Source organism: Corylus avellana, chromosome ca7 (genome assembly GCF_901000735.1).
Source record: "Corylus avellana chromosome ca7, CavTom2PMs-1.0".
NCBI lineage: Eukaryota > Viridiplantae > Streptophyta > Magnoliopsida > Fagales > Betulaceae > Corylus > Corylus avellana.
The window spans coordinates 6800367-6813599 of NC_081547.1; the positions used below are offsets into that span (position 1 = coordinate 6800367).

A 13233-nucleotide genomic window follows, 5' to 3' on the forward strand; every position below is an offset into this window, starting at 1 on the left:
AACAACTAGCTAACGGTATGGACCATTTTAGATCAATATATAAGTCATCCCATGAATCTTTTAAGATACTTTTAATACCTCAAGAATTAGTTTGGAGTTTAGTACAATTGCGAGCCTATGAATCAAATAAGTACTTTTTCCTTGGCTAAATTATCGAACATGAGCTCAAATCAACCAAGATATTTTTGTGAGTGAGAAATAGCTACAAGTAGTTGACAAAATTAATTGGAAAAGATTACATGGAGAGCTGGTCAACTTACCATTTTCTTTCAAGAAAGACCAAACATTCTCAATTATAGGAATTGAATGAGCATCTGGCCACATTAAAGGCTATATATATATATATATGTAGTAGTACAATTAAAGATATGTTGTAGAAAGTAATAAATATCCCATAAATAAAAAAGAATAAATGCATGGATTGTCATTGTCCCATAAATGCATGAATTTTCCATGTAAATGAAAATAAGTATTGAGCGTGCATGTGATAGACATATAGGATTGGCAATTTAACTCGTGACACTCGAATTCGATACCTAAAATTTAGGTTAGGGTTGGGCTTAAATGAGTTCTCGTCGTAAACAGCTCACTCGTTTACGACACGTTTAGTAAACGTGTCGTGTCGTGTCAACCTGCGAACCCGGCGGGTTGACACGTTTTCTATTTTATTTTATTTTATTTATTAAATGTCTAAACCTAAAAGTTAATCCTAACAAAAAAAAATTCCAATTCTGCCTCCTTGTTTAGGAAGCAGATGAAAGAGTTGATTAAAAAAAAAAAAAAAAAATCATTTTGGTATGGCTATAAAAGGTTAAAAACTATAATGAGTTTACATTCATGTTGGGTTGGGTCAGTTTATAAACGGGTAACACAACACGATTATGACCCGTTTATAAACGAGTTCGTGTTGTGTTACCCGTTTATAAACCGTGTTGTGTTCGAGCTAGAGGTTCTACACGTTTAATTAAATGTATCGTGTTCAGGTTGGACTTAAACGTGTCGGGTCGTAATCGGGTCGGACACGAACCCGACACAATAACACGTTTTGCCAACCTAAGACAGATAATGATTATTATTAAACAAAATTAGGGAGTTACAGATAAGCCTAATTAACAAAAGATAACCAGGACACAACTGTACATGCAGCTGTTAGTCAATTTCAACTGCCCTAATTTATTTAAACTCAATTAATTAATCAAAAGCTTTTTATTCCGTTCCACTGCTACTAAACATAAACAGATAAACTTGATGAGGTTCGTGATACCCGCGTGGCCGGCTTGGGGATTTAAGATATTTGGTTTACAAAGACAGGTTTTGTCCCGTTATTGCCCATAATGTTTTGACCAAACACATTTGTTTAGCAAGAATCAACCATCTAGGACTGGCTGGTAGGGTTAAAATGGTAAGCCCATTAGTTTTGCTGCAGGATTTCTTCTATTAAAGTCAAGACAGAGACACAGGGAGAGGGAGAGAGGGAGAGGCAGAGGCAGAGGGAGACCCTCATATTCGATACGAGAAGAAGCTCAAAAGGAAGGAAGGTATCCCTCTAGTCGTCTGGTATGAATATTGTTCTTGTTTGTGAACATTCTATCTGTTTTTTAAATCCTGTATTTAAATTTTTAAAATTGGATATGGGCTACGCTTGTTTCCAATGTTTCCTTTGAAATGCTTCTCTCTCTCTCTCTCTCTCTTACTCGTCTATTTGATCGGTGCCTGCTTACACATTTTGTGTTTAATCCAAGGCTTGAGATTTTATTGCATATTGAGTCTCTTTGTGGATTGTGGTCTTTAGTTTACCCTGGTGTTAGGCTTTTGTCATGTATTTTGTTCATGTGTTTTGTGTGTTGTAGTTATCATATACTGGTGAATCTGGTGATTAGAAATTGAAAGGAGATACTGAATGAGCTGGTGCTTGCCTTTTCGACTCTGGGCTAATCTTTTCCCTTATCTAGTTGTGAAAAGTTGTGAAAAGTGTTTCAAATTTTCAATCAAAGTAGGAGCATCTTTTAGACTTGCATTGATTGCCTGGCCCTCCAGGGTAATTGCCATTTCTCTAAACATTCTTCCTTTTTTTGTTTACACCTGTTCCCCCATTATCTCGCTATTCTCCGTTTTGCTCTGCTGCTTCTCAACTTCTCTGGGTCCTAGATTTTCTAGTTTTTATGCTGATACTTTTCCATGTATGGGAGGATTTCCTGCCACTAAATATACTTTTTTTTTTTTTGGTCTTTTCTTTTTGGATGAATGCTAATTTAACCTTCTCGTGTCTATAAAAATGTGTATTTGAATATTTAAAAACTCGTTGCCCCTACAAAATTTGCTTTGATATCTGTTCTGGTTGTGACTTTATTGAATAATTTGCTACTAATTTTTAGCAAAGCCTATTCAGTTTTGAACTGGTCCGTAGACTTCACCTAAGCTTAGACCTATATCTTCTTCTATCCTTTTATATTTTGAAATTCTACTGTCCAAAGATATATACCTAGCTTCATTTTACTGAAACACTCAGCCAGGGATTCTTTCTTCTCTGTGAATTCTCATACACAGGATTCAAGGCAATCGCCGGATATTTTTCTTCCGTAAGTGTAGGCAAAGAGGAATCTTATGGTTCGGTAGTGGATCCTGAAACTTTTACCAACCAAAAAATGCATCCTGAAATTTAAGTAGGTAAATTAGAAAACACTAAGGGTGCTTTTGGTAGGCAGAAGGGCTATTCCATTAGGAAAAAAGAAAAAGCCTTTATTAAGGATGGAAGAAATATAATAAAGTAGCCTTGGTGTTAAAGTACACATATACTCTTAACACTCGGAGTAGTCATTCCCATGACCTATGAGGAAATGACTATTACTTAAATTGAGGAATAGTTATTCCTCTCAAATTAGAAAATACTAAGGATACGTTTGGTATACAGAATGACTATTCCATTAGGAAAAATGAATAACCTTTATTAAGGATGGAAGAACTATAATAAAATACCTTTGGTGTTAAAGTACACCTAAAATAGTCATTCCCATGACCCATAAGGGAATGACTATTTCAAGGATATTCCATTCCACCTTATTCCATTTCTAATAAAAGTTTTTTTTTTTTTTTGAATGGAATAGCGGTTCCACGTAACAAATGTAGCCTAAAGCTTTTGTTCATGAGGTTCGCATGAACGATCAATGAGAGGAGGACGGTTGATAGAATGATATTGGACCTGCTTTTTTTCTCTGTTGCTTTAGATAATGCACCTTCCCTGTGAAAATTTGTTTCGGAAATAACTTGCTGAAATGAGTTTATACTTCCATCTCTCCATTAACATTCTCCACTTGAAGTAATAGTTAAGAAACTGTGACAGATTTATTGCCTGTTTAGGCTGATGAGGATGATTCAATCTGGTCTTTAAGAATTTGAGTGGGAAGTAGGGAATGGAACTTGCTTCTCATCATACTTCTTTGAATCGATTATTGTGTACAAGTGAAAAACTGCCTCTGGTGAACTGGTCATGGGTAATGAACAGGGGAACCTAAATTGGTATTTTGGTTGGTATTTATAGATTTAATATGAGATCCTAACATCGTAAGACTGATTTCCTAATGTATTTGAGATTATGTTTCTAATTAAATGGGTACTATCTCATGACAACTCAACAAAGTGTCATCCCCAGCTATTTGGGTTGGCTGTATAGATGAGTCGCTCAACAAGAAATTGCAGGCCTTAATTCCCCTGTGATATTTGTTTGAGTCAGTATTTTTTTTGTCACTTAGACCGGAAATATTATTGGACTAGCATAGTTGGCTGCAGAATGTTTTCTAAAACACCTGTCCGAGGTCTGTCATCCTCTGAGTTAGCCTACAATGGTAAGGTGGTAATGCTAGCAGTTTGGATTTTATGGGTTTCACCAAATGGTCAAATCACTTCATATGAAAAAGTATGAAATAGGTAGGTCTTTGGGGAAAGCAATTTTGCATTTAATAAGTTGTAATTCACTTTTTTCTTGGTGGGTTTTGGAAATGTATAAGATTCAAGCACTTTGTGCATAATCTTGGTCACATTCTTTGTTTATCTCCTTAGAAAATATTTGACAATATTGTTCAATGGTTGTGGTTATAACCAGCTCTTTTATCAATTTAGAAATCCCTTGCTGATGTTCTGCTTTGAGTACATTAAGCCCTGTTCTGCTTCTGCAGAAACATGTGTGTTGTAACTTAAAAAAGTGGTAGGGTATATTTTTCCTTATAGCCCTACACACACATTGTTATTATTTATAGAGGAGAGTTACACACTTCAATTCAACTACATCTACTAAGAAGATAAACTTAACCCTATCTTCTAAATCAAATAGCAACAGATAAAATACAATTATTCTAATCTAACATGAGTAATTAAGTTATCAGTGATATAATAAGTCATATTGTTCTCTGTACTGTGCTCAATTTAAAACAAGCACTCACTTTTGCTTGACAAAGAGTGGTAGAAAAGGCACTAACTTGCTGTTTGACCAATTTCAGATAATTTAGTTACATAAAAAATAAAAAAAGCATTCAGGATATGTTTCTTTGATACCGCTTCTCATCACTGTGAATTTTCAGATGGAAGAGCAAACTTCTCATAGTGGGCAGATTATTGAAATCAGTGTAGATATCCCTACTGGAGAGGGGAGCACAGGTGGGAGTAAGTTTTGTGGGGAAGCAGCTTGTGGATTCTCTGATACTGAATCCTACTCTAAGGATGCTAAAGAGCGATCAGCTTCGATGCGCAAGCTTTTAATGGCAGTGACACTGTGCGTTATCTTCATGAGTGTTGAAGTAGCTGGTGGCATCAAAGCCAATAGTCTAGCAATATTGACTGATGCAGCACATTTGCTTTCAGATGTTGCATCTTTTGCCATCTCCTTGCTCTCCTTATGGGCTGCTGGCTGGGAAGCCACCCCCCGGCAGTCCTACGGATTTTTTAGGGTTGAGATTCTTGGTGCTTTGGTTTCTATCCAACTCATATGGTTGCTTGCAGGGATTTTGGTATATGAAGCCATTCTTAGACTTATTCATGACACAGGTGAGGTGAATGGCCTTTTAATGTTCATTGTTGCTACATTTGGTCTAGTGGTTAATATCGTCATGGTTCTGTTATTGGGCCATGATCATGGCCATGGACATGGACATGATGACCATGGTCATGGTATTAGCCACAGCCACGGAGTGACAATTTCTGCTCATCATCATCATCATCATGAGGAACACCCAGAAGATGAGCATTGCCATGGTCATGAGGATCCTGCAGACCATCATGGTCATGAAGATCATGAAGATCCCGCAGACCATCAAGGTCACGAAGATCCTGCAGACCATCAAGGTCATGAAGATCCTGAAGACCATCATGGACATGAAGATCATGCACACCATGATGGAAATCCTGCTGAACCACTGCTGGATAAACCAAAAAATGGACATGAACAGAAGAAGAGGAATATAAATGTACAGGGAGCGTATCTCCATGTACTTGGGGACTCCATCCAGAGTATTGGGGTAATGATTGGAGGAGCAATCATATGGTATAAGCCCGAGTGGAAAATAGTTGATGTGATTTGCACCCTAATTTTTTCTGTTATCGTTTTAGGGACTACTATCAAAATGATCCGGAACATACTTGATGTCCTGATGGAGAGCACACCAAGAGAGATCGATGCAACAAAGCTCGAAAGGGGGCTAGTAGAAATGGATGAAGTGGTGGCCATTCATGAGCTGCATATATGGGCTATCACGGTGGGGAAGGTCCTGTTGGCTTGTCATGTCAAAATCAGGCCAGAAGCAAATGCAGACTTGGTGCTGGACAATGTGGTAAATTACATCAGAAGGGAGTATAACATAAGTCATGTAACCGTACAGATAGAGCGTTAGTGGGTTCTTCACCTGGAAAATGATTATAGGGGGAAGATTTACATGTATCTGTGTCTCACAATTCCAGAAGTCCCCATTTATTTCATCATATGGCTGCATATGCTCTTCCTAGTAGCAGACTTTACAGTCTTCTTATATGTAGTTCTTCAGGTTTTGCGCACTCCAATTGAATTTTTAGCAGCAGATTGGTATCTCTCTCTCTCTCTCTCTCTCTCTGTTGTGGTATTACTTGAAATGGTGGGTTTTTGGTTGTAGGGTCGGTGTATATTTAGTTGTTAACTGGAAAGGATTCATCAAGCGAGTGAAGTAAAAACGCACTCTTTACTTCCATGCACCGCAGGTAATGCATAAGCAGACACAGATATGGCCCTACCACCATTTTCAGAGTGACACAAACAGCATCTGGCTGTGCCCGCGAAAGCGTGAAATATATTCTGAAACAACTTCAACAAATAAGAACACATTATAAACAAAACAATGGTTATTTCCCTAAAGAATTCACTCTTCTGGTATGCATGGAGCATCAGCAGAGCATTGGGGTCTACTACAAACAAGTTTCAAAGCGTCGCCCATGTGAGATGGGGTTCAGTTGCTCTCCATGTTGGTGCATATACGGTAGGTAACCTCAGCATATATGCAGCTTGTGAAGTACTATCGGCCTGCTTTGTTCTGCAAAATGGCAACAGCATCCTCAGTACATATTTTACGTGGCGGTTGACAGGCCAGAAGAAAGCCTGTAAGTTGAGGATTAGGTTTCGTTGTTATTGGAAAGTTGTGAAAGAGATTCCATGGCGAATGACTGTAGGGGTAAAGGGTAATGGTAAGACTCGGTGTAATTTTATTACAGTGTTCACATGCGCAAGAAGACAAGTCCAAGTTTCGGAATTTGTCTTGAGAAAGAGAAATGGCTCTGGTTGTGTGGCTAGAGGTGTGCAATTGTGTTTTAGAGGTATGGAGGCCACAGTTCCAAGAGATAAGATTCGTAGACATCATCAAGTGAGTTTTGGTGTTTTCAAGCAGTAGGGGATTTTATTGGATTGAATTTGTCTTCTCTGTAAGATGTGTGTCTCATAATATCATATATATCTGTTTCTTCTACATTGAGTAGTTGTAAACACAAGACAAATACACATCCTTGCTGGTTCTAAATTATGAATATGAATAGACGAATGATCTTCCTACTACGTGTGAGAATTTAGAGGAAAGGAAAAGAGAGAAAAAAACGAGAGAAAGAAAATTGCCTTACAGGACAGGGTACATGCATATAAAGCAGGTGACAGAGAGATTGGTCTGATGGCAACCCGAGAGACACAGTAAGAGGTGGCCCCTTCATAGGGTTGTCTTTGTTAGGCCTCTCAGAAATTGAGAGTTAAAGAGATACCGCGCAGTAACATGTAATGGTGACAATTCATGTAGGTGTGAAGGGTTTGGTCGTGTCAAAGTACATTTAATTACCACGGGTTGGTTCGTTTCGAGTTAGCAGATCACGTCAAAAATTATAAATTTTAATATTGCATATCGAGTTCGAGTCGTGTGTCATAGCATGAGGATAAGACTATATAAGTCAATCTTATCCTAACTCGTTTAATTAAACGGATCAAATTTATCAATCTTAATTCGCTAATTTTATATTCAATTCATGTTGAATTCGTGAGTTGTGTCAAAAATTGTCGATTGTTGGATTAGAAAGGCAAGCTAGTGATAAGTTAGGCCATTTTCCTTATAAAAGAACAATATATATATATATATATATATATAGATAGAAGTTTATATGTGATGTTTGTATGTGTGTGTATGTATATGGGTTCTGAAAGGGTTTGTTAGTTAGGTTAGGCACTTGGCCTGGTTATAAGAGCAAGAAGCAGAGTAGAGTGAACATGTAAGAAAGTTTTTTTAAGGCAGAAAAGGCCAATTTTACAAATCGAAAAAACAAAATTGACAGAATATGTATTTTGTCCTTTCCCTTTGTGCTTACTTTCAGTGTCATGCAACTTTACTGGCATACTTCAAAGGTCAACCATAATAATAAAAGAACTTAGGATTGATTATGAAGAGATCAAATATTGGAAAATAGACATCGGATCTATGATTCAAATCCCTTCATGTGCTCCCTTTCCAGACAAAATTTCTGTCCCCCGACGCACTTATTGCATATACCATGCCCACAACTAGCTGTTATAGGCCCCATATATATATATATATATATATATCATGGAATTTGTATTCCTACTTTGAGCTGAAAACTATATGGACCCGAAAGGGGCTTCTGAACAATTTATTCGAGTGGGTGGGTTTTTTGTTATGATAGAAAACTCTTTACTCAAGTAAAAGAGAGTTCTACTATCAATGATGGTGGTTCAATGGCTTCAAGAAAATTTCTATGAGGTTGGACATATATTATGGTGTGTGTTCAACTTTTCAAATAAAGAATCACTCATACAAGCCTAATTAGTATTAGTAATCTTAGATTTCACTGATGTTTTGGTTGGAATGAGCTAAGCGATGACTCAATTGGTTTTGAGGGAGCGCCTATGGTTCCTACCATTTAAACCCCTACTAAGCAATTTTTAGCAAATATATCTACCATGGTCATGCCGAGGTAGAGTAACCATTGTTGATCGCCTAAAAGGGAGCCCTCTAACATCCTTTTCTAAAGACAAGAAAAGTTCTTGAAATTCTCAATTGTTGAGGATTCCAATCTATTTTCATGACACACCATGACGGTCATCTATAATTGAATAAAATGAATGCATCAACTAGGTTTAACTGCATCTTATCATTTTTTTTTTTTTTTTTTTTTATATTCGAAAAGTCAAAACATTAACAAATAACTTTTTTCACAAAACACTTAAAAAAAAAAAAAATCATTTTACCTTTGCCTCATATCACACCAAATATTCCTCTTTTAAAAAATATATTATTCATCAAACACCATCATTCTTTGCACCTCAATGGGAGAATGTCAACGTATACTCAGTACATGGAATGCTATATAAAATTTGATGCAAAATACACTTTGGTAAAGTGCTACTATAAGTGCTGACATAGACCAATTTGATGCAATTAAATGCTCTATGATTTAATCTTTGTTTGGTTGGGACGAAAATGGACAACAAGTATTTTCAATATTTTTACCCGAAGAATGAGAGGTAATTTTATAAGTAGAATCGTAACCCATGTGCAATTTCTTCAGTGTGATTAGAGAGGTAACAGTAAAGAAATGATAAAGAAAAAAAAAAGGGAAATGGGGATGGGGATCTGTGGGAAACGGGAATGACTCATCATCAGACTGGGGAGTAGTGACACAGTCCATAGAAGGACTTTCCAAAACCTTTTCTTCTTTGCTGGTACGCCTTGAGAGAGAGAGAAAGAGAGAGAGAGAGTGAGAGAAAGAGAAAGAGAAAGAAAAAGGGAGTCCCCACAACTGTCTGTCCCCGCTGCCGGACAAAACTGCCACCGCCAATAATGCTTGGGACCTTGTAAACCAGACAACCCTCTTTCTCTCTCTCTCTCTCTCTTCCCTGCAAAGTCTCACCAACTCTCTCAGTTTCAAGTATAGCTGATATTATATCTTCAAACTCATTTGAGTAATTTCCACCCTTCGTTTCTTACCACATCCTTTTTCTGTTTCCATTTTCTTTACCATTGGATTACGGATTACCCCATCTTCAGTACCTCTCTGAGCCCTATTTCTAGTTCTTGTTACCCTCTGTGTGTGTGTGTGTGGATGTGTGAGTTCTTCAAAGCAAAAGCATTTAATATATTCCATATGAGAGTATCTCGGTAGCAGCAGGAACAAAGGAATATATTGTGCGGTAGATATGGGGTCTCCTTCTGCTTCTTGGGGGTTACATTTATTGCAATTGTTTCCTTAGTATAATAACTATGGAATGTTGGTCACCGAGGGAGAAAGAGAGAGAATTTAAGGCAATCTTCAACAACTGTTCAGCTCAAATGGAGGGGCTCCAAGGACCTGTTACTCCCTCTGTATGTTTTTACTAACCTCCGTCCATTCGTACTCTGTCTTTCTCTTCTCTTTAATTCCCTTTTCCTGAATCCTTCTCTACAATCAAGAAACCAGCTGCGTTTACTTCTCTAAAATTGCCTGTATTTAATGCATTGTCTTATTTTCCAGCAAATACAAACATGTGACATGCTGTTTTCCTCTTCAACAATATTCTATATATCCTCGTCCATCATGAGTCCATGAAATTGTTTTTTCTTGCTTCCTTTGGGGGTTGGGTTTGAAACCCAGAAAACAAAACAAAACTTTAATTTTTCTCTTTCTTTTTCTTCTTTCTTGCAGTTCTTTGGGGAACATTCGGGCGTGGCTTGTTTGGAGCAAGAATTTGTCATCACTACAGAAACCTTGAAATTTGAGGAAGAAGCACACTTCTCAACCCCGATGTTAGAGGACACGATTCCATTTCTTCAGATGCTGCAAAGCGTGGGATCCCCACACTTTTTGCCCTTCAAAGAGCCCAGCTTTCAGACACTGTTGAGATTGCAGCACCTTAAGAAGCCTTGGGAGAATTACACTCACATGCCTGAAATGGAAACCCAAATTCAGGCCATAGAGCTTGAGAGCTGCGTCACCCATGACATAGTGGAGCAGCAATATTCACCAGTCAAATCCGAAACCATGGACCTTCAAAACCCACCTTCGGCTTCACGTGTACCGGTCACCGGCCGGGAACGAAGAAAGAGAAAGCGGACAAGGCCGACCAAGAACAAGGAAGAAGTAGAGAGCCAGCGCATGACCCACATTGCGGTCGAACGCAACCGGCGACGGCAAATGAACGACCATCTCAACGTCCTCAAGTCCCTCATGCCCGCGTCCTATATTCAAAGGGTAATTATGACGAACAGTTTGAAGCCATTCTATTATTAAGTTCCATTCTTTTTCAAAAGATTGAAGCATTTTATTTTTTATGTTTTATTTTTCATGAAAAGGGTGACCAAGCGTCTGTCATCGGAGGTGCAATAGACTTTGTGAAGGAACTGGAGCAGCTACTCCATTCCCTTGAAGCGAAAAAGAGAATGAGAAAAAATCAAGAAGCGGGCGACGGCGACGGGGACGGCGTCCGCTCCGCCGTGGATGTTTCCTCCGACGGTACTCTGTTTATGTCTCCGCAATGTAGAATTGGATCGGAGGAAGGCAACTACGGGGAGGAGGTGAAGGCGGAGAACAAGTCCGACGTGGCTGAGATAGAGGTGACTGTGATTCAAACCCATGTGAACTTGAAAATTGAATGCCGGCGGAGGCCGGGGCTGTTGCTGAAAGCCATCGTTGCACTGGAGGATCTTCGGCTCACAGTTTTGCACCTCAACATCACCTCCTCAGATTCCTCAGTTCTTTACTCTTTCAATCTCAAGGTATTATTCTGTCTCCCTTGCTTTGTCCTTTTACCCAGTCAACCATTCTGACTTGAAGCTCAAGCAAACTGCATTTTTTTTATTTTCCTCCATTTTACGGGTATTTTATATTACTATTTTGGGTGGGTTTAGATGTGTTTTTTTTTTTTTGTTTACGCAGATAGAGGACGAGTGTAAGCTAGGATCCGCTGACGAGATAGCATCCACCGTTCATCAAATATTAAGCTTCATCAACGGCAGCTGATTGTTCAAAGAGATTCCTCACGAAAAGAGAGGCACCTCCAATTCCATTGTCCTCATCTCCTAGGCTGTGAGTGAGTTGTATCATAGGGGAAGGAAGGCGCAGGACAGAACACATGCCTATTTTGATGTTTACTGCCATAACTCGAAAAGCTTCCATGTTTTTAATTTTAACTAATTACAAATAAATGTCTATTTTTATTTTTATTTATATGTATATATATATATATATTTATTTTATTTTCCTGCTCTTCATGTGGTTTCTCATTTCTGGGTGGGTGGATTGAGAATGGAGATGGGTTAGGGGGCCCACCGGCCCAGCATGCTTGGGGATAGAACAGAAGGCTTGGTTTGAAACATTATCTAATTCTCATCATTACATATTGCGACGAATCATGCATTTTTTTTTTTTTTTTTTTTAATATTGACTTTGGGAGAAGCCGTACACAAATTTTTTTGGGGTAAAAGTACACTATATAAATGTTTCATCATTATCTGCCTGTCCTTCAGCTACACCCCTTTTTTCTTTCTTGCCCTCTTTGGGATTTACTTGGGTGCAGCAGCTCATCTCTATCCTGCTCCTGGGTTCCAAAATAAATTATCAACCCTTGTCATAATTGACAGATAAATCTTTAAATGATTTAAATTTTATCATATTAGCATTTGTTATCATATGAAAATTCAGTTAAAAAAAAAAATGATAAATACCGAATTTTGAAAGACTGTGTTGCTCACAGTAAATACGGTAATAAATGTTGATATGGTAAAATATGAAAAATTATTTTTAAAACAATGGTTTAAAATTTGAAGATGAAAAATACTAAACCTATACAACTCTTTTACAACTTATTAACATGCGTTATTATGTGAATGTGGTTTCATGTTGATACGTATCAGCAAGTTATAAAATTATTGTAAAAGAGTCGAGAGTAATGTAAATTTTTATATTCATTTTACACCAATTGACGTAACGTATTTTAAATGACTTACCATGTTGATTACTTAAAAAACACTAGAGGATTTTAAATTCACATTTTACTATATATATATATATATATTTTTTTTGTGCATTTTAAATACTCCTATTTAAATATTTAAATTAATTGTCCCAAGGTAATGGAGAGAGAGGAGGCAAAAGATTGGATTGGGATGAATAAGATTGAAGGAATCCAGTTGATAAAAGAGAAATGTTTGATTTATATTTTATTACGATTCTGTTCAACGCAAGTACGACTGATATGGAGACCGTTTTCTACTAGTCGTTGATCAGAGGAGAGATTAAAGTAAACGCAGAAAGAAAAACATATCTCAGATCAGGTGAGACACGCATGCCACCCTCTGCCAACAAGAAAGCATATAGTCGAAAATGGACTTTGTTCACAGACTCACAGCTTAATGGTAATGGCAGGCAGAAGATTTGCTGAGGGGGGTGGCAGAAACAGAACCTTGACGGGAACGGCGAAAGTCAAAGGGTAGAGCAGAGGGAGGGAGGCGGAGGGAGAGGTGCAGAGTTGCGCAGAAGAAACGCATATCCCCATGTGCAAAAGAGTCTGACACAAAAAATGACCCTCCTAGTCATTTTTTGGTCTTCGGGATTTCCTTTTTACAGCTTTTCTTTTTCACTTTTTTACTTTTTTTTTTCATCATATATATATATATATATATATATATATATATATATATATTTTCCTCTGCTACAACCTTCATGATAACAACCTTTTTTGTCTTTGCTGCTGCT

The 13233-nt window shown here is 37.7% G+C and overlaps 2 protein-coding genes across 3 annotated transcripts; both read left to right on the top strand.

Moving 5' to 3' along the window:
• The first annotated feature begins 1340 nt into the window (after positions 1-1340).
• LOC132186931 (metal tolerance protein 1-like) lies at positions 1341-6072 on the top strand. Of its 2 annotated transcripts, none has more exons than XM_059601053.1 (2): positions 1341-1538; positions 4575-6072. In XM_059601053.1, the coding sequence occupies exon 2, from the start codon at positions 4575-4577 to the stop codon at positions 5877-5879; it is 1305 nt and encodes a 434-aa protein (XP_059457036.1). In that variant the 5' UTR covers positions 1341-1538; the 3' UTR covers positions 5880-6072. The 2 variants fall into 2 exon arrangements, with proteins under 2 accessions (XP_059457036.1, XP_059457035.1); XM_059601052.1 differs by having other exon boundaries at positions 1342-1557.
• A 3171-nt stretch (positions 6073-9243) lies between these two features.
• On the top strand, positions 9244-11735 carry LOC132186892 (transcription factor bHLH57). The gene is made up of 4 exons (XM_059601004.1): positions 9244-9866; positions 10186-10731; positions 10833-11255; positions 11416-11735. Exons 1-4 carry the CDS (start codon positions 9765-9767, stop codon positions 11497-11499), a joined length of 1155 nt encoding a protein of 384 aa, XP_059456987.1. The 5' UTR covers positions 9244-9764; the 3' UTR covers positions 11500-11735.
• The last annotated feature ends 1498 nt before the right edge of the window (positions 11736-13233 follow it).

Coding starts and splice junctions, on each gene's coding strand:
- LOC132186931 (XM_059601053.1), top strand. CDS start 4,575: ATGGAAGAGCAAACTTCTCATAGTGGGCAGATTATTGAAATCAGTGTA.
- LOC132186892 (XM_059601004.1), top strand. CDS start 9,765: ATGGAATGTTGGTCACCGAGGGAGAAAGAGAGAGAATTTAAGGCAATC. Junction 9,867..10,185: donor AAGGACCTGTTACTCCCTCT/GTATGTTTTTAC, acceptor TCTTTCTTGCAG/TTCTTTGGGGAACATTCGGG. Junction 11,256..11,415: donor TTTACTCTTTCAATCTCAAG/GTATTATTCTGT, acceptor TTGTTTACGCAG/ATAGAGGACGAGTGTAAGCT.